Source organism: Brachionichthys hirsutus, chromosome 10 (assembly GCF_040956055.1).
Source record: "Brachionichthys hirsutus isolate HB-005 chromosome 10, CSIRO-AGI_Bhir_v1, whole genome shotgun sequence".
Lineage (NCBI taxonomy): Eukaryota > Metazoa > Chordata > Actinopteri > Lophiiformes > Brachionichthyidae > Brachionichthys > Brachionichthys hirsutus.
The window spans coordinates 3,766,548-3,788,605 of NC_090906.1; the positions used below are offsets into that span (position 1 = coordinate 3,766,548).

Consider the following 22,058-nt stretch of genomic DNA (forward strand, 5'->3'; position numbering starts at 1 on the left):
ATATTTATGACCCCGTCTGCTCCGACTCACAGGCTCCTCCCATGGCTCAGCCAGCAAGTGTTGCTGTGAGCCATGGAGCGCAGGCTCGGAAAGCACATTAGACCAGAAGTGTAATAAACATGTGCATGCTCACACTCTCTCTCTCTCTCTCACCCACACACACACAATTAAGCCTATCACAACTAAACACACAAGTTTAGTGAAGGACTGGGCTAGAAAATATGAATAAACACATAAAGCCAGGCCGCAATTGACTGAATATGCTGCTCTATCTCCACCCACACTTCTCTCTCGTGTGTGTGTGTGTGTGTGTGTGTGTGTGTGTGCTACTGCACAGAATTGGTTGGACCAAATAAACACGGAAAAATATCTGCCAATCAACTCCCTCATAATTTTAACTACAAATATGTCGGTCTGAGACTGAGCACATGCAAGGTCTATGCTTCAAAATTGGGAGGCAAGATAATAGAGGGGCTCTGCTAGAAGACTCAAGAACAAAAGCTTTCAGTTATTATATTCATCATTTATTTTTTCCATTCCTGTTGCAACATAATGTGTGGCTGCAGGACTTAATAAGAAAGCACAATTTGCTCCCTCTCTCTTTGACTCTTCGCTGACCGAGTTTAAAGGTAATAAATGTGTCTTGATGCTATAAGTTCTCCTTTGTCCCATTCTCCATCAGGGCCCTGAATGCCACAGAAAAGAGGTGACTCTGCTAGTGTACCTGTATGGAACCAGTTTGCTCTGTTTGCACTGTTTTTATCACGTACAATATTTAACACCTTTACAACGATGCTGCTCTAATTTGTCATTTGTGCCTTATATGTCCCTTAATTGTGTCTTACGTGTCCGTTAAGTATTGTGGAAAATGTGTGTATATATGCTGTAAAACAAACTGCCCTCCGAGGGATAAATTCAATAAAAGTGAAGTGAAGTAATGTTCCACGATGAGGCAATGACAAGGTGGGCCGATCCGCTCTAGCGATAGCTTTAATTCTTAAGTGTGGCACGGAGCAGGAAGTCTGAGCTGGGCAACAGGAGATGAGCTGGTTTCCATTAAAACCTCTGAGTGGGTAGATATTATTTCAAGTCAAATTAGAATGGAATGGTGCAAGAACATTGCTGTAAAGCTGCGGAACCTGTTAGAGAAGGTCTGGAAACATGCAGGAGTTAATGCTGATCAGACATCTTTCTCTACACGAGGCGCCAACACTGTTTTGGTTCGAAACATGACCCTGATCCTTCTTGATGCTGAATAAAAAAACGTCAACATGAGACCATAGAAGTGCCGGATAGGTAAAGAAAATGTCATGCCATCAGGTGGAACAGACCTGAACACACATTTACATTGTACAACAAGCTCCTCTCAATAATTTTACTTCACTTCAATTTCATGCACGGCAGTCAAGATTGGTCTAAAATTCAGACACACAGTAAATTAAGACTGATTTTAAATGTAAATTAGAATTTTTCACACACACAAACACACACAATTTTTGACGAATTGAATATTAAATGATTCTGATATCAAATTCAATACTTGATATCGATTTCATACGTGCAACATCAGCTGGCTCAGTTTCTCTTTGAACTGTGTCCTTATACAAACACAGCCTGACAATAAATTGTGGAGAACAGCTCAGAAGGAGCTGATCACAGTTCAGAGGCAATCAAATGAAAGGTGTGTTAGCAGGGCAGAGGGCGGCGTCTTCTTCTACGACGCTGATGCACCATAGAGTGTCTCTGAACAGAGGAGGCAGGAGGCGATAAATCTTCGACCGCTTCTTTGTGGAAAAAGGTGCGGCTTAGGTTAGAAGAGGTCACACGTTACTTCCCTGAAGCGCAGCTATGCTGTAGTGGAATGTGGAATTGGAGGCTTCAACTTTGTCCACATTTAATGCACTGTAAGATCTGTTCTACAGCACCGTGGATGCTTATCCTGAGGCTTAGCAAAATATAAACGTGCAACTTGAAGTGCATGCATCCTGTCGCTCAGCCTGGTGATTGTCATTTTACTTTCACCTTGGTAACAGAATGTTTTCAGTTTATATTAGCACTTTTTTTGTTTTTAAACTAATACAAATCTACACCGAGGAGGCTGCTGCAAAGCTGCAAATAGTACTGAAATGACGATCACTGCAGCGACAAACTTGCTGGTTTCAGATTCTCAAAATGTTAAGATGTGCTTCTAATTATATTAAACAGAAGAGACACGTCAAGATGTAGCAAACTAATTTTTATTTTTATTGCAGACGTGTGTATCATACTGGGGCAGCCCCTTTCGTTAATTGGTACCCAAGAAGTCGCTCTCGGTTTCAAAAAGGTTGGTGACCTTAGTCATTTTTGTGATAATGTTTATTTTAATCAACTAAGGCAAACATTCTCTGTTTGTACAAAGGGTGTGAGTCTCGTCCATCATCATCAATAGTCATTATTGCATTATTTGGGATCGATTTTTGACCAAGGTCTGACAAAAATAAGATTCCCTGGCTGCAAAGTTGTGACCCTTATGTGTGCACGTGTGTGTGTGTGTGGGAGTGTGTGTGTGGGAGGAAACTTCAATTGCTCCCTGCAGATTCGATTTGCTGCTGACACATTGTGTATCTTAAATCAGATGGATGGCCATGGCCAGAGGGCACACAGCATCCATTTCCCCTGCCGCTCTGATGTAATTAGCCTTCATTTAGCGCCTTAATGCTTTGGCCCCCACAAATTACCCACGAGAAAGACTTCTCCCCGTCTCTTCCTCTTTCTGTCACACAGCAACCAGCAGGCAGAAAAGACAACTTTGGTTTCTTTAACACACAATTCAAATCCTTTTTAAACATTACAAACTATTTATATCGAAAGTGTGACAACGCATTGCATTCAAAAAATAAAAAGGACACTGCGCCAATGCTGCTCTGGTTTGTCATACGAAGACGGAGCAGTGATGTTCAACATGAGAGCTGTTAGCGGAAAGCTTACCATAGTTAGATAAAGATTTATCAAGGCCATAAACATGTAAATTAGTAAATCATCATGGCATAAACGTCCTACTGTGGGAAGGAAAACATGTTCATCTGCCTACTAAAAGGTGCTTACTTTGAAAAAACTAGACAAGCACTCAGCGTGCAGACCTCCGCCAAGCAGCTCATTCCCCTCCTGATTGGATTTACACCGTCCACATGGTGATCTGGATCATCATCAAAAGGTTCTACATTGTTCTTGGTACCTTTATACACTAACCATGAAAAGTAAAAGTGAATCGGAGTTGATGGGTATTTTTTCAACAGATGTATAAATCCGTAAATTGAGTTTTCAAAGTTAAAATCTAATATTGTTCCAAACTTCATTCTGGATCCGATATGGACGAATTTCGGTCCATATCGGATCGAATTTCGATATAGAGACCCCCACCCTACATGACTGTGTCAAATTACATTACCATCTGTCAATAATCAACCGAGATATTGAGGAACAAATTTAGAAGCTCCACTGACTGCAATGTTAACAAAAATGTCAAACTGATCCAGGATCCAGGATCTCTTCTGGATTGTCACCGAAATGTAATATTCAATTCCTGGTAACATTCCCAACATGTCCAGAAAATTTCATCCAGACCAATCGAGAACGTTTTGAGTTATCGTGCTAACAGACTGGCAGACAGACAGACAGACAGACGCCAGCGAAAATTGGTACTGTGCTGCAGGAAGAAGAACTCATTCATAACACGTAAAACGTTTCTACATGCAACACAGCAAGACGGCTGGAGCTGACACGCTGTTGAACGCCAACCTGCTGCAAACAACATGCCACAGAAGCTAAAATAAATATCCCCTTAAAGGACCGGCTGGACAACTGTTTTATTTGTCTCGGCCGAGATCGAGGAAGGGAGGAAACTGTTGACTTGAGTTTATATTAGTCTATTGTCTGAAGCCTCTCCTTGTTCACCACAAACCATATTCATTAATACCACAATTGATGACCGAGCCTTAAAATGTGCCGTTAGACCGGCGCTAAATGGGTCAAAACGACAGGCAGGAAGGCGAGCAGGCAGTTAGAGCAGAGAGGAAAGAGCGCAGGGAAGGCATGCAGAGCGGCAGCAGTGGCCGAGGAGAGCAGCGACAGCGGATGAGTGCTCGAGGGCTGCATTTACATACGCCCACCATCTCTGGCTGCAACAACGATTAATGGAGCTGAAGCCGTCAAACGCAGACTGCTGACTGACAGCGAGGAACAAATGAACGTGGCGAGGACAGAGAGAAGATTTGTACATCTCCCAATAATTTATAAAGAAGTGCCTTGTCAATAATGATAATTTTTTTAGGTCTACAGCAGCCTAAAAGTTTGTGTTCTTTTAGTAGCTTCAGGATGCAAGGAAATCAATCTGCAGAATATAAATCAGATTAAAAAGAATCACTTTGTAATGTACGAGCTAGAACTCTCCTGATTGTTCCACTCAGCATGATTTCCAACAGGGGGATTTATCTCCTTATCAATATTAGAGCAGGAGCAGAGGAAGCTGGTAATCATGTTCAGCACATCGTCAAATAACGTCAATGCTTTCCAGCTTTATCACATGAGAACAGCACAAACGCTGTCAATTGTTCCAAGTGCTGCAGGCAGAGACGTTCCTCCTTTCAACTGTCGGAAGGGAAACGCGGATTGAAAATGTCTCCTCGAATGTTTCGTTCGTATGCAACTACAGATTGGAAAATGCTTTCCTTCCAACACCATATAATCATTTATCAAAAGGAAACTCAAGTCCGTTCTTAGCAGCCAAGTCTCAAGTTCTGGCCGACTGTATTTACATACACTATACACTTCATAGTTGGCTTGTTAGCTCATGCATGCAGCTGAGCTGTTACCAAATATAGCTCAGGGATGTGGAAACACCGGATTTACAAAAGACAAGTGCAATGCTAATCCACAATGCAACTCTACTGAAGCTTAGTTTCTTGATATAAAGTTGCTGAAACTAAAGTATTCTTGCAAATGTGATTGGACTGCTTGCCCAAGGTCAGCTGCAGACAGCACATTGGGTAAAAGTGTCTGTTTCAATGAAACCAAGGCCAGACATGAAGGAATAAAATAAGTTTAACAAAACCTCGCATGTACCCAAGCAAATTAAAAATACAAATACAAATAAAATATTGTTCTCATGGAAGTTAGGGTTTGATGGCAGCAGCTTTTCTTGGTACAACTTAAGCCTGCTCCCATATCTTTGCTCGTGACATCAAAAAGACAAAGCGGACTTTCACTCCGAGTCCGTCGGGCACAACAGTGCTTTTATTTGTCTATCCTGGTTTGAATGAACACAAGGTTGCCCTTTCTCCCTCTATTAAACACACAAACACAATGAAAGACATCAATCATTAACGCAAGTACGTAAAAGATCTCTTCGTGGAGAGTCTTAGCCATTCCTCCCCTCAGGTGACATAAGAGTTGAGAATGAGCCCGTATGGCTGACGGTGTTTTCACAGATCTGGGAAGATAGAAAGAGGAAGAACGCTCACTAAGATGAACTTAGAGAAATAAATCAAGAGGAAAGGACATGACTCAAGTTTTCTTCAACATTTCAAAATGCTGAATTTCATGAATAGCGTAAGATAGGATTCACGCTTGTGATTTGTTCTGTAGATTACCTCATATCACAGACATGAAATATTCACCTTTCAGGGGGGCAGAAACAGAGATAGTCATCGCGACTCTCTCCGGACCCCCCCCTTTTTTTTTTGTCCACCTACGTTGTACATATTATGTGTCTTTTTATTTTATTGTTATTTTGCATCTGTGGAGTAATTTATTTTTATTTCATTTGTATTGTTAAATGTCGATGATTTATGCACTAAGGACTTTCAACGGAAACAAGACCGCAAGGGGCTTTTTTGAAATGCTCCTCTTAGACAGGATGTTTGACTGTACTTGTACTGTAATACATGCTACTGTCTGACTGTACTTGTACTCTAACATTCTATCCAATAAATATATTCATCATTACTGAATTAATGGAAAAATGGCTTTTCTTCATTTAGATCAGCTACAACGTGGTGCGTTACTGAAGGCACCGTAAGCATGGCGCCAGGTGATGAGCTGAGCTTTCTCATATTGTATGTTGCTCAGATTTAGCTGCTCCTGCTTTACCCGCGGTCTAAAGGGAGTTTCTCTTCAGAAACAGTTAAATGTTATTAGTGGGAAAAGTCAGACTAATGATCTAAAGCGCCCCCTCACACCAGCATGCACTGTTACGACCCGATCAAAAAAGAAAAACAGCAAGCGAGTGGCGGTAAAGGGAAACCGGAGAGAGCAGGAAGAGGAGGTGAAGAAAAGGGAGTGAGGACAAGGTTAATCAGCCTTGAAATCTTGACAGAGCTTTAATAATTGAAGGCAGTGCGGCGTGGGCACTGCTCTCCCTCCATGATGAAGACCAGCGGAACACATGTTGGAAATGATGCCTGCCCTGCTGGAGGGAGAGAGGGATCCTCCAGATGTTAGCTTTCACTCACATGAACTCACTAATACAAAAAGAGAAGGGAGGGATGAAGAGGTTGATAAGAGCCCTGGGGAGGAGATTCAGCTGCCTTTGCTCCTATTATTGTAATCCAAACAACAACAACAAGCTCACAGCATGAGGCGAGGAAATTACCTTTCCCCGTGTCAACAGGGCTGCGAATGGGGCGAGCTTTCAGCAACGTGTTGCCTTGCTGTTAGACTCGCAAGAAAACGGCAACTGCTCTAAAAGGTGACGACAAAAGCAACAAATAAGAAACTTTAAATGAAAAAAAAACAAAAGCGTGAAAAACTTTACAAGGAAGGACAGAGCGCCGACTATTTCACCATGCATTTGAGGCCTGGGAGCATCAACACTAATTTGTACACACACGTGACCAACACTGACTATCACACATTCCCCCCCTCCAGCCTAAGAGCCATAAAAACACAGCATTGATTTAACAGAGGTAAACAAAACCATTAGCAGCGAGAGGAGCATTTTTCACCATTGCTCAACATCAAGGGACTAACCACAATAAAGCATGCAGCAGAGATGAGCTCCAGATAGGATGTGCATGCTTTCCATGATGATCACCCCTTAAGCCAGTTAAAAAAAATAAAATAACAGGACTTAGTATGCTTACCAGACCTGTGGCTTTTTCATTGCAGTGCACAGTCAAGACATGTCAACAGCCAAACAAAGATCGTCCATGGACAGAATGCCCACTCTCTACTACTACTACTATTGTACTTTCGGCTTCTCTCGTGAGGGGTCGCCACAGCGAATCCACCTTCTCCACTTCACCCTGTCCTTTGCATCGTCCTCCCCAACACCAGCCACTCTCATGTCCTCCCTCACTACGTCCATGTATCTTCTTCTGGGTCGACCTCTAGCCCTGTTCCCTGGCAGTTCCATCCTCAGCATCCTTCTACCGATATAGTCCCTGTCTCTCCTCTGGACATGTCCAAACCATCAAAGTCTGGTCTCTCTGACTTTGTCTCCAAAACGTCTAACCTTCACTGTCCCTCTTATTGTCTCAATTCTAATCCTATCCAACCTGGTCACTCCCAAGGAGAACCTCAGCATCTTCATCTTCGCCACTTCCAGCTCCGCCTCCTGTCTTTTCCTCAGAGCCGCCGTCTCTAAGCCGTCCATCATGACTGGCCTCACCACTGTCTTGTAGCCTGATACTTTCCTCCACCCGTTCCAGCCTGCCTGCACAAGATTCTTCACTTCCTTTCCACATTCTCTCCATCACTCTGCACTGTTAACCCGAGGTACCTGAAGTCATCTACCTTCTTTAATGCAAACATTGCAACTCCCACTCTCTGCACTACACTTAATCCTTCCAAAGAGATGCTGATACCAGAGGGATAAGAGTTGAGATGCTGTCTTCTTTCAGACCCAATTTTTATCAGTTGGACAATGATCAAAGAATATTTAGCAACATCTGTGTGTTTATGTCATCAACATGCAAAACCCTGCAAATCAGGTGCATCTCCTTCCTGCACTGACTTTGTCTAACCTGATCAGCTCTGTCTAAAAGCTATCAATGCGGAATGTGGGGTGGGCAGTTGTTGTTCTGTCTCTGAACCAGACGAGGAAGAATCAAAGAATTTAAAGAAGAAAATCAAAGAAAATTCAAAATGAGAAGACAGCAGGGCATGATTGTTGTAATTAATGGCAATTTTCTGTCTGTTGTTACCGGTAGTTGTTAAATTCAACGAGCGCAGTCAGACTTTAGAGCTCAATTACTGAATTATTCATGAAAAGGAAATCAAAAAAGTGCCTTGTTTATACCAGAGCCTGCATGCAATTTTCGAGCAATAAATAAGACATTAATATTTAATCTTATTTATAACATATTCAAATAACCACTGCTTGCTAATCCTTTTTTTTTTTGTTAGATCTGTGGAAGAAATAGGAAGCCAATGGCCATCACCATCTCTTCAACACCTAACCTATTTTAGCTTGGATGCGTTTATTGTGCCAAACAGACACACCGGATTTAAATATTCTTCTTCTGCAAATGGTTTCAATCCAGGCCGACTCGTGTGGAGCGAGGACTTGGATTCACAGGAAAAGAAAGCAAAGATGGCTTTGACTTAAAGGGTGGCACACAAATATGTTGCTATTTTTTCATCATGGTTTCTATCAGTTACTAAAAATAGTGAAATCATTGAAATTGATAGCTGAGCGGTAAACAGATAGTTTTAGGGCATAATTATCATAGGCATGATTTGTTAATAAATAAAGTTTTAAAAAAGGTATATTGGGAAAAATCTGTTTTTAAAGTCTGTGTACACAGAAATGTAAGTTAGAGACTTAACCCCAAAGATTTAATTCTGTCATGATCATGATAAAATACATCATCAGTCTGTGGTCTATATTATTATTCAATACTCTGTAAACTATGGCTGTTTTCATTTATATAGACTTCCATTTATCCATTTTACCTCCAACACTGAGAGAATAAGGATGCTTTATGACCAGACCCATTTGTTTGTTCCAAGCAATATAAATCAAAAAAGCTTTCAGATTTGGATTTCAGTGAGATTCCATGTAAGGGTAGGAACATGCGAGTAGAATTTGGGCCCCGTCCAACACGTTTTTCCTTTCTTTTATCCTCTGATGGTGCCTCTGAATGAAAAGCACTGAGCGGCAACTAATCAATGGGCTTTAACTGGCCTAAATAAATGATGGCGGAGGTTGCACGCTTCTGGCTGTTGGCCTGTTGCTCTCATCTAGTGCAGATGATTGATGCACTGCTCTCTTCACAACAAAATATATTTGACTTCAGAACTAGAGTGGACTTGGGCTCCATGGCAACCTAAGTGAGAGAAGAGCAGGACGAATAGCAGTGTAGCAGTCGCAATGACAGCGTTGCATTTCAGGAAATGAATAAACTGTCATAATAATTTCTGATTCCTGAGTCTCGGCTCTTTTCTTTTACCTCTTTGGAATCCGACCCTCAATAAATGACACCAACCATCCACTGGGGTTAAAAAGACAGAAGAATAAATTTGACGGTAAGTGAAGACCATCTGTAACGATAACATTTGATAATATTAAAGTAGATTATTTTGTCAGAAACTGAAAAAGCATTAAAAATTGAAGTCAGGGTGTTAAAGAGATCAGTCGGGGTTATGACTCGAGAAAATTTCATGCCACCTGAAGTGACTCACTTCCTGGTAATATTTCTTTCTGCTGCGCTTTAAGGATTGAGAATCTAAATGAATACCCCACCGCACCATGAGCAGAGCTCATAACCATTGCTTTCCATGCATGCTTTTAATGCAGCCTTCATTTAGAAGCAGTGTAAGAATGATGACCCGCCGCTCAGTGCTGAAGACACACCAGCGACACAATGTGACAATATGTCTCCTGGTGTGTTTCAGTTTCCTTTCATGTTTCATTGACATCACAACAGTCTGTCCTGCTGCTGTCAGATACGGCCAAAGTTCACCGTGAGGAGATTTTGAGGCATTGAGAACAAGGAGGCGTCAACTTTTTCCAGTAACCTTTTTAACCTTCTCCAAATAATGTGTCAAATAATTATTTACTGAAAGCAGTGTTTTGAAGTCACGTACTTCCATTCTGTCACAAAATGTGCGTGTTTACGCAAAATAAAGGTGCAAGAAAAGAGCCAACCAGAGGAATTATACCTAAAAGAATAGCACATCATTAGGATTCAGTGAAGATTAGTGTCAGTTCAGCACCTTCACAGTCTCTTTGTCAATTTTATTTGCAGGCATACATAAGTGAATGTTCAGTAATTGCTCTATTGTGGCTGCATTGAAGAAGAATCAAGTCCCATGTTTTTTCTGATCTACATACCATTTTGGGCTGAAGCTAAATCCGGGGCCTTTTATAGTCAAGTATTCTTGCTTCCATAGTTGCTAAAGATAGGAAGCACGTGGGAAGTTGCATACTGGGCAGCTGCAATTTAACCGTGATCAAATTCTTAGCAAAGAAGATTCAATTAATCATCAAGGCAGGATGCAACTTATCTCCTAAATCAAAGGAAGACAAGATTTTCGATGCTGACAGATAAATAAAAAAGAATTTGTATGCATCTTTTAACCTCAAAGTGCTCCCGTTCCCGAATGCGCCTGACCCACCCCTGTTAGATCGAGGCCCACAGGGCAATTGAAACAGTTAGAGCCTTCTCCGCTCTCGGCAGACGTGCCCCTCCCCTTGTTCGAGATGAGACTCACACTGGTGCCAGCGTACTTTTGCAGTACAAACTGGCATGCGTGGGAATACTGAAAAATGCTTTCTGATCACTGCGGTTGGAACAAGACCATACCCTCATTAGCAGAGGCTGCACGGCAAAGACAAAAAAAAGTGTTGTGCTAAAGTCAGCCAGAAAAAAACCATCCTCCAACATAATATGCAGTGTTCCATCTAAATGATGAAACAAACAGCATTTGTTAGATGAATCACTGTAGCTTTGGAGGAACAAGGGGCTACCAGCTGGGCTTATCCGGGTTACCACTGTCAATCCATTTGCTGGGTGCAAGAAACTTGTCTGGTTTCACAAAATAAGACAGCGAGGCTCAAAAAAAGCATGAGGGAAGGGAAGAGAAAGATGGAAAAACAAGCTTTGATTTATCCACCATGGTAAATCTGGATTTTGTTTACGCTCAGCACTACACGTGCAATGAAGAGAATGGTGGAGCGATGAAGCGAAGGGGGGTGGGTGGGATCAGTACTTGGTGGTTCGGTGCCTTGCTCAAGGCCAGTGCCCAGTAGGTGAACTGGTAACTCCCCAACCACCAAGTCCACACACCGCCCTGTAGTCCGTGCTGGTCATCTGTCAGCTACCCTCCGGCCCCAAGTCAACCCCCTACGAATTGAGCAACTGCCACCCAACAACTGCCCCCTCTAACTTGCTCCCCCCACTTTCAGTTCCCTAACCCCAGAGGTCAGGGAACCGAGAGTTGATGCACACTCATGACTATGGTAGAGAATGATTTAATTTTAAGGAGGAGTCTGATGTCAAGTATAAAAGGAGAAAAACGATGAAGGCAGTGACGCACGGTTTTTCCTGTTTTAACTCCATGTCGAGTCAGCTGGACTGGTTTTACTTCAACAAGAAATTCAGACAGCGCAGCAATTATAGTTTGGTTTTCAGCGCACAATTATATTTTTACATGGGCATGAATTTCTTAATTTATCTAAAATAGATGAAAGTTTGTCCTCTTTAAAAGATTTCAAGACTACTATTCCCTCCCACAGAGCACTACACTGCTATTCTCATGGCATAAAATAATAAAGGAGAAAATAGACGGTAGGCAAGTTAAACTCTCCATACAAGAATGTTGCTGTAAATTACATCTGTCTAATTTATTTCTGGCAGTGAGAGACCCTGTTCAGCATGTTTGACAGAAATAAGCTTGATTATTGAATGAAATAGTCTCCGGATCTTTCATTACCACATGCAGAGCATAGAAGTTCCAGTTCCAAGGCTGTTTTTTCCACTTCTGAACTAATGTTATTGAATATTATACAAATAAATTGACTCATTTAAATGATACATTCTACTATTTTACTTCACTGTAAAAAAAAAAAAAAGAAAGACAAATGATAAAAAACTATATATATATTTACGCTCACTTCAGAACAGTTTGCGCACAGATTCCTTAGCCAGGAAATAGATTTGCAGCAGTGGGGTCTGGTTAGAGGAGTGTGTGGGAGCAGCTCAGAGACAGACAGTGTTGTTGTGATTGCTGTCTCTCTCCATTACCTGTGTAGCATGCTGGGACCGGAGGGAGAGACTCTGAAGTCTGTCTGAGACTAAAACAGCAGAGCTGAAAAGTTCAGAGCTGTATCATTAATTGCGCAGAAAAGAAATTGTGTGCCAAAAGAAACCACATGAGAAGCAGAGAGCAATGCTAACATTCAAACACAACACAAATCACGGCCGTCTTGTCAGCTTAATCTGCAGCTATGCACTCGTGCAACAACTTGGAACACCGAAGACTTACAGTGGAATTCATTGTCCGAGGATGGTTTTAACAAGAAACCTGCTGAAGTTTATCCATCAAGCAGAGAAATGTGAATGCAGATGTTTGTGGGCCGCTTTTCCTTCCAGTAACAGCTTCGATATATCACAGGGGTTCCTTGATTGACTTCGGAGGCGTTCATAAAATCTCACGCCGGCATAATCGAGCCAGTGGAAACTGAAATAGTCATTAAAAAAAAAATAACCCACTTGTTTGCGCACAGACCTTATTGACCTCCTTTTACTCTCAACACTACAGTGAGCAAAGCCTACATCAAAGGCTCAGTGCAGTAGCCTCCACAGTGAACCCGGTGACCCCCCACAGAGGACTGAGCAACAAATGCAGGAAGGACGAAAACATGTGCAAGTGTCTTCTCTTGGCATCTTGCAGTGCACTTCAGCATAAAAAAGTGAGTGAGCGACAGCAAGGGATCGTGCAGCACGCCAGAGCAGATCTGTCCACGTGGCTCCTCTGATTCCCTGAGTGTACGCACACACACAAAGACACACACGAAGACACACTCTGCCTTGCTGTCTGTAGCTCTCCTCGCATGCATAATGCTTTTTTTCTCATTGCAATTTTTTTCAGATGACACTTTAACTTTCGAAACAAAAGATGCAGAAAGTAAAAAAAAAAGGAGTAAAAAATAAATCATTTTTAAATAATGCACAGGAGACTCATTTCATTCTGAGTACGAAGAGATAACATTTGTCTGTTTAATTAACAGTTTTGTAACTGCGTGTTTGAGCCTGGAAGCATGATTGAACCATCCTATTGAACGGCCGGGTGGGCTCAGAGTTACGCGGCTCAGTGGGTTGAGTCTCTCGCTATGCAAACTCAAGCTCTTTTTAAATTTTTCCGATCCGAATGTAAACACCCACCATCACGTATATATATACACTTAATAAACTGGAATTTTATGCAAAAGAACTGCAGCAACATAGTACCTTTGTCACCTCATGAACATGTTTTTTATAGTACATAAAACTTGATGCAGGATTTAGTAATTCAATGCATTAGAATAATGCCTGATGTACTGAGAAGCAGAACACTGCATCTTCAACCAAACCAAATATCAGACTGCATTTCAAGCATAGAATAATTTTCTTACGTGCAAACTGACATTGAAATTAAATTAATTGAGGATTTATTGATGCTTTCTAATTGGCTAAAAACTGAACATAAAATAAATACATAGAATTTTTTTGCATAAAAATGTGACTTTAGAATTTAAGGAAATGGAGAAAGTTTTGCAGAGCATGCAGATGCAATGCAAATCATTGGAAAATACGGTTTGTTTAATGAAATTAACAAGCGATACAACTAAAAACAGAAAATAACAATAAAACAGCCTGAGGCAACACACCTTGAAAAGAAAATCCTGACTAGTATTATTACACCACGTTAATCAAATGCTCTCGATCTGCTCACTCGAGCCACGTTCAAAAGAGAAGTAATAAAACAGCCTCGTTAGTATAAAGTCCAAGCAGAAGTGAGGAATGTCCAGCAGATACCGCTCAGTGTCACATGCAGCATTCATTCTCACAGGGATTAGGCCCTTCACATTAACCATTACCCGACAGCATCCACAGAAGCAAACACCACATATACTGTCAATGAGTCACTTCTCGTGGGATGACACGTTTTACGCAACGGATGTATTTAAAATAAGCAGAATCTTACGGCACCAATTTCGTAAAAGTACTAGAAGGCAAACAAATTACGGTACAATCACGTATGAGAACAATTTCATAATTCTCTTTTCTTGGAACAGAGAATCCGGAATATTTATACACTACCTTATTATAATTGCATCAGGATTACTCTATATATTTTCACTTCCTAATTCAACATTTCCTTCCCCTTTGCCTCCACACGGCTTTTCATCTAATTTATCAGCTTTGCTTAAATCTGCCACATGGCACAAGAATCCTGTAACTTAATGAGAACTTGTCCCGATATTTAATTTGTCATGGCATGCCCATCTCCTGTATTGTAGGTAAATTGGAGGAATGTGAGCCCCGCTGTGTCTGCATGGGGTGATGATAAGCACTGCTTTCAGTATTACAAAACCCATACTCAAGGTGCCCCGCAGGGAGCAGAACCTGGCCCGCTACGTTACTCTTAACTTCAAGACCCTCATTGGAAATCAACACTGATTTTCAATATTGAACCATATGATTCTGATGTATTTAAATCTTCTGTGTTCCACTATCACAGACCATTTTGCCAATTATTGTGGTCAACATTTAATTTGCAACAAGAAACTGCATTGAATGTGTGTGTGGGTTGTTTTTTTTTTCTGTTGGAGTTAAGGTGGCAAAGTTGATCAAACAATGACCACTGTTTCTCAACAAAGTTAAGATAACAGCTTATAGTCTTTCCTCTTTCACTAAATATTTTACATTTTGTAAAATTTTAAAAGCACGTCAAAATCTGAAACTGGACAAAAGTTTTTTAAAAAAAGGAGTGAAATAATGAAACCTACCTGGAGTAGCTTGCGGAAAATGATCCCAAGGTTCCGGCAGATGAGAGTCCATCATCCCCTCTCTGTATCCTGGAGGACTCGCCATACCCGTTTCCACTGGACCAGCCCTCCCCGACCATAGGCGAGGATGGGTACACGCCAAAAGGCTTCTGGTTTTGAAGACCTACTGTTGAGGACAGGATGTCTCTGTATTGGAAGCCAGCTCCTGCAGCTCCCATAGGTGAGGGCATGGGGCCTGCTCCATGGGGCCCACTCTGGAGACACTGCACCTCACAGAGATCGGCGTCGTCCAGTTTCTCCTGTTTGACCACACCAGCAGTACGGATGTGGACGAAAGCGTTGTCGGGATCCTTCTTTACCTTGATCCTGACACTAGAAAGAAGTGATGCCGGCTGCTGTTGACGGGGTTGATGTTGCTGGTGCAGTAGAGGGTGATGCTGAATGGGCTGCTCCATGCCGTTCACGTTGCTGCAGCTTACTCCGTTACCCACGAGAGACTTTGTCTCCTTCAGCAGGCTGCCGTCAGGATCGTCACCGTCAGCCCTGCTACCGTGTAGAATGTTATCCAAGTGTTCGATTTCTGAATTCAATTCAAAATCACTAAGGTCCAGGCTTTTCCAAATGTCATTGTTCTCAATTAGGCGGCTGCCGTTGCCATCCAAATTGCTCTGACCTGTGCCCATGTGTCCACTGAAGGTTGCTTTGTCGAGTGAAAAATGCTCCTCGTGCTTGATGTCCTGGGGGAAAAGGTCAGGCAAAGGGAGTTTGCCCAGGACAGAGCTGTCTACGGTGCTGATGATGGCAGTTGACGTCTGGCCAAGGTCGAAAATACTCTGTTTCAACAAGCTGGCCTCCATGTTGAGGAGATCAATATCGTGGTGTTGCTGTTTCTGAATCATCAGGAATTTATTTGTCTTCATTTCTGATGGGATATGATGCCGTTGGGGGGATTCACAGAGGCCTCCGAGCTCAAGCCGCTCCTTGGCTGCACTTTGTCCATTTGGGGACAGTGTTTGCTGGGACACAGTCCCATGGACAGGCAGGTGCATTGCAGACTGCAGCAGGGAACTCGCTGTGTCGCCTGTATCTCCTGCTGCTCTGGCTCTGACCTCCCTAGATGTCAGACCCTCGTCTTGATTACCGTTGTGCTTCCGTCCACCTCGATCCATTTCTTTATCCTGACAGGACAATTTACAACACACACACACACACACACACAAATAGTGAGAGAAAACAGACAAGGATTAGGGCATACAACTGACGCGATGCTGAATAAGTTGATATGTGCAGAACCTGGTTCAGAAGATTTAAAAATAACTGAACTTATATGTGAATGTTCAGTCAGAATACGATCTACTACTACCAACCTTCTCCGCTTCACCCTGTCCTTTGCACCGTCCTCCCCAAAACCAGCCACTCTCATGTCCTCCCTCACTACGTCCATGTATCTTCTCCTGGGTCGACCTCTAGCCCTGTTCCCTGGCAGTTCCATTCTCAGCATCCTTCTACCGATATAGTCCCTGTCTCTCCTCTGGACATGTCCAAACCATCAAAGTCTGGTCTCTCTGACCTCGTCTCCAAAACGTCTAACCTTCACTGTCCCTCTTATTGTCTCATTTCTAATCCTATCCAACCTGGTCACTCCCAAGGAGAACCTCAGCATCTTCATCTCCTCCACTTCTAGCTCCGCCTCCCAACTTTTCCTCTGAGCCACTGTCTCTAAGCCGTCCATCATGGCTGTCCTCACCACTGTCTTGTAGACCTTTCCCTTCATCCTCGCTGACACTCTCCCATCACAGAGCACACCTGATCTAAAGTAGAACATTTTATCAAATGCAATAAAATTGAATGAACGGAAATCATAGAAAACAAAATAAAGCAGCAGGAACAGCTCCGGAAATGAAAGCATTCTACATATGAACGTTCTGCAGTCAGTAATGATCTGCTGATCATTAACAATGATCATCTCCTGAGCGGTAGACGAAGCAGTGGCCTTCGTTGCCCAGTGCAGGCCCACCATGGGATCAAGTTTTAATGGCAATTATTTTCTTGTTTGAAAGTTGAGATCACAGAGAACGAGTCGGATCAGATTTACTTATGAAAAATAATTAATTCATTTATTTAAAAACCCGAAGGGAACATTGAACAGAGTCGAACTGCACTAAATTATGGCAATTAAAATAAGGCAAATTGGAAAATTGCGCGAGTTCACTCTTGACGCAAGTCTTGATTCATTTTTGTTTCTCCCCTCAAAACCAAAAACATTCATGGATGACATTTAGCACATAGAAAACATCAGTACCATCTTAATGTATTGATCACAGCACTGCGGTGCTGAAAGTACCGGCGTGCAACGTAAACGCGCTCGTGTTTCTCTGGAGCTCCAACTACAAAGATGAGGAATAATTTGTTTTCTTTTTTTTCGTTCTGCTTTTTCTTTCTTTTTTTTCCACGCCCACATTACATTAATGACGGATTTTCTAGAAATCATCCAGATTATGGCACAATTCTTCAAATGTTTTTTTTTTTATAAAAGAAAGAAAAGTTGTGCGTTTCCTGACGAAAGAAACTGTACTTTTCCATGACAGCACATCTTTAAGGTTATTAGTGCGACCTGTTGGTTGCAGTGGGAAATTACACTGTTCACACACCCCGACAGCTGGTGAGCAATGCATTTATTTATCTTTTAACACGCTTCCTCCTGTAGATGGTGGTGATCCTGTCAGATAGGACGTGGGGGGGGGCTGCCCCCCCCCGCCCCCCCCCCCCCCCCCGGGGGGGGGACGCACATCGCGGTGACGCGGTCAATGTTGATCCACGTCTATATTCTACATATTACCCAAGAGACAAGTTGCTGCAGGGACCATACCTGTTACAGAATGATGGCTGCGCTCCACCGTTCAGGTCATCCCTCCCACGTCAGTCCACGTTAGAAACAATAATGTGGGCAATAGCGCAACGTCCGCGCAGACGAGCACGGAAATAAAACCCGCAGCTTGGTGATATGTCAGTTGGATCCGCTGCCGCCTGTCTTCTCGTACCGCAGGAAAACATCGTCTGAAATATCAACTATTGTTGAAAAAAAAAAAGTCATCGCTACCGACACATCATAAAATAAAAAAAAAAAAAAAAAAACACCGTGTGCGTGTTTCGCCGGATCTGTCGATAAACTTTGAACTTGGCGTTAAAGAGTGGCCGATCAGACTCTTTTGCTCGATGTATTTCGGAATCGATCCTAAACGAGTCGACAGAAAAGGTTCTACTTTTGCGCCATTAAAGCCGAGAGAATATTAAAGTTATACAAGAGAAGCCGCGCTGGCCTGGCGCAACTCAGCTGCGAACTCCTGAAGGGTATGGCGCACAGCCGCACACAGTCAACGCGCTGTCACGGTGAGATGGGACCGAAAGGAGCGCTTCCGCTTTTACCTTTCACAGTTAAAGTCTCTTCTGGCAATGTGTACCAATTAATTGCACGCAATGGACACGGTGTAACCGGTTTAAAGCAGTTTAACACCAGCCGACGCCGCGTTTTGTCTAACCCATGTATCATAATTTGACGTGATTACTCTGGGATGTTTTTCGCAGTGACGCGGTGCTTTTATTGTGAGGAGAACAGCTGATTTTCCTGTCCTCGTCGGGCTTTCTTGTGACACCTTGACGCGGCGGTTGCTTTGACACTTGCCGGTGAACGCCCCTTTGTCTCCTGCCGAGACTCTGCTGGGGAAATCTGTCAAAACGTTTCATGGGCTGCTTTCTTCCAAATCTCCAGACACGATATAGGCGCGGAAATCTGTTCAACCACCAAGCAAACACACACACACACACACACACACACACACACACACACACCAGAGCACACAATCACGATCGCTTGGATTCAACTTCATTATGATCGACACAACGAAATCTCGACTATTATAAATAGCTGAGATCTCAAACAGGCTGCTGGTCGGCTTCACGAGCACAGGAAAGTCAGAAAAGTATAAGCAAGTTTCATTTGACTCCCTGGGTCTCACATTTAGGCATGGAAACATGAATTTACTTTGAACGAACTGGCAGTCAGACTGAGATTCAAAGCAAAAAGGGATGGTAGTAAAAAAAATATATATATAACACACAGCTCAGCAACACCCCTGCTCGTGTAGGTCAGCTCCTCTACACCTCAGTAAAGCAAATATGTCATTTGGGAGCTAAAAAAAAAAAAGGGCTTGTTGCTTTTGTGGCATGTCAGGGGTAAAATGTAAATTAATTCAGGAATATAAATATGCTTAAACCTGATTTATGATATTCTGCACTTTCATTCCACATGATAATGCATTAATTAACACTAATCGCAGAACAGCAGCACAATACTAACACATAAGAAACTGGTACCTGCAAATAGTTTGCCTTTTTCAGACAGTCAATTCAATTTTATGTTAATTAGTTTCCTGCTGTAATGAAACTGCTACTTGTAATACTTTTTCCATATGAGGACCCTTCTAAAACTGATTTAAGGGTATTAGAAGTGCTGACTTGAGTACTGCTGAACTGGCTGCAACTGTATTATCCAATTATATTCATCGCCTTTTGTCACACAAATGCATTAGCTTGTGTCCTTTTCCTGGTCGTGCTTCTGTGGAGAAAAAGGACTAGGATTCATTTGTTCATCAGAAGTTCTGGTAAACAAGAAGAAAAGGAGAGGAAGGCATAGGAGGGGGACAGTGCAGGCTGTGCATGCAGACCCAGATCCCCACGCCATGATCGCCATCGCCAAGAAGAGGAACAAAGATATGCACATGCAAGCCAGCAGCCAGGAGAAAAGAGAAGGGAGATGGGCTGCATGAAAGAGGGAGGGGGGGCACGTGTGGTCCTCCATGCAAGTCTTTCGATTAGAAGGAGCAGAGTGTGTCCTTTGCATGTGGATGTGTCATTAAGAGTTAGAGAGAGGAAGGAGCTCCCTAGGGCCGGAGAAAATCACACTGTTCTCAAAACATCACAGAGAACACTGTGAGTTTTTAACGGCTGGTAACAATGGCCGATCTGATTTACCAATAAATAATGAAAACACCGGACATGTGGGACGCCACGTGCATATATGTATACCGTGCAACTGGGAATTCATGGAGAAGCATGTTACCGTGGTTGTGTAATATCGCTTGCACTGTATGCATAGTAGGTTACACTAGCTGCAACCGTGCTGCATGGCTACATCTGGATATTTATTGACTGATAAACTCACATTAGCCGATAACATATATGCTGAAGTTAAATTTTCAGCTTCTTCTTGGTTTTTTGACCTTGTTCCAAAATCTCCTACAGAAACAATGTCCCATTTTTTAATAAGCAATTATTTTAAAAGTAGATCTGAATGTCCTGAAAAGGAGGAACAAATAAATATGTATATTTTATAATATATTTATATAAATATGTACCGTATATATAAGCTGGGTGCAAACAGTATTGACTTAACAGTGGCACATGATTTGTGTATTTACAAATGTAAGAAAGTAAAAAAAGCATTTACTAATTTACTCACATTTGCAAAACAAAGTATATCGTCCATCCAGTTTAATGCACTTGGTCAAAGTCAAAAAAGCATTTCCGCTCTCCTTCCAGAGCATTAGTCAGATTCACACAGCAGGACTCTCCAAACACAATTGAGTTATGCAGGGCATTGTACAGAAAGCAGTGAGGAAGGAAGAGTTTATATTTGGAGGGAAGACCAGAAAGGAAGGAAGGATATCTTTTTTTTTAAGGTGAATGGGCAGTTCACAAGCGTTTGGTATTTGTTCTCAGAGACAGACGTAAAGTCAGACAACAAGTAGAAAACATCTAAAGAAGGAAGAAAATAAATGACACTGCATCTAAGGATTTCTAGACAGACTACAAGCAAGTTATTTTTCAGTGTTTGTTTCTTTATGTTTCAATAAACTCAGAAGCAATCTGACAGGAGCTGAGGAATCATCTAAAGAAAGTTTCACATTGACACGAAACAGCTGGAAATAATCTGACCTCAAGGCATGAATAGAACTGACCCGTGTGCACAGATGTTTCTTATTTTGTCTGTCACAAATCTGATTTAATAATGTGAAATTTCAACATAGGAATTTTAGAAAGATTTTAAAATATTCACAAAACCCATTTGAACATTTACGATTCGTATTTGAAAGCTGATTTTTTTCAATGTATGTTTTTTTTTTTTAAATCAAAATCTGTCTTTGAGATAGCAACACATTTTTTGTCACAAAATGATTTTATTGTTTATAGACTATTGTCTTCCAATTTTGAATGTACTGTAATAGAAAGCAACAACTCATCTTTGTTTCCTCCCATCATCATGGCCCTACACCAGAAGGAAAGCCATCCTTTATTTAGTGATTTGTAAATGATTGACTCGAGGCCTATAAATCAGTGTCAGCTTTACTTAAGACATGAAGCTGCCCTTCAAATCGACTGACCAGAGTGACCTTTGGATTCAATAGTTGACAAGGCAATATGATCTATTAGCAGCAAAAGAGGGTTGTAGAACAGATAATCCACCAATTTGCTGACAATAAAGTGGCTGCAAAGAGGACAGGTGTTACCATCCACAATCTGGTGAGCCTGTAATTTGCTATTCACTCTTCCAAAAGCCATCCCAGCTACAGAAATATATATCAAAAGGTTTTTTTTTGTTTTGTTTTGTAATTCCAAATAAGTGGAATAATCTATTTGATGTTATCCCTCAACATCAAATAGCTGAGTTGATCTGGAAAGCTAAGTATCCACATTGCATTGAGAACGCCAGGTTCTTTCCAGATTAAGGTGTATGGATTTCTTTTTTTTTTTTTTTTGTAGGTCCCAGCTAATTTAAAATTTGCAGAGATTCATCTTGTGAAATCATTAGTGGCAATTTGACTCTTAAGCATGTTCAAATCAACATTACAATTGTATTGATATGCTGTGTGTGTGTCTACGCATTTAAAAGAGATGGTAATAGCTGAAACTATTTGCTCCGTCTCAGTTATGTGATGGTGTGCTGATTAAATTTGTGGGTCGCTGGGGTTATTAGATCTGTCAATATTACAAGAACAGTGGAGAGCTGGCTCTTCAACTGTTTGATTCG

General features: G+C 41.8%; 1 protein-coding gene across 1 annotated transcript in view; it reads right to left on the reverse strand.

The window, feature by feature from the left end:
* LOC137900476 (glucocorticoid receptor-like) overlaps nt 1–16,634 on the reverse strand; it is a 30,936-nt gene extending 14,302 nt beyond the window's left edge. Inside the window, exons 1-2 of the mRNA XM_068744568.1 lie at nt 16,614–16,634; nt 14,972–16,149 (exon numbers count right to left, since the gene is read on the reverse strand). Coding sequence (XP_068600669.1) covers nt 14,972–16,149; nt 16,614–16,634 — 1,199 coding nt within the window. The remainder of the gene's footprint in view (nt 1–14,971; nt 16,150–16,613) is intronic.
* Between the last annotated feature and the right edge of the window lie 5,424 nt (nt 16,635–22,058).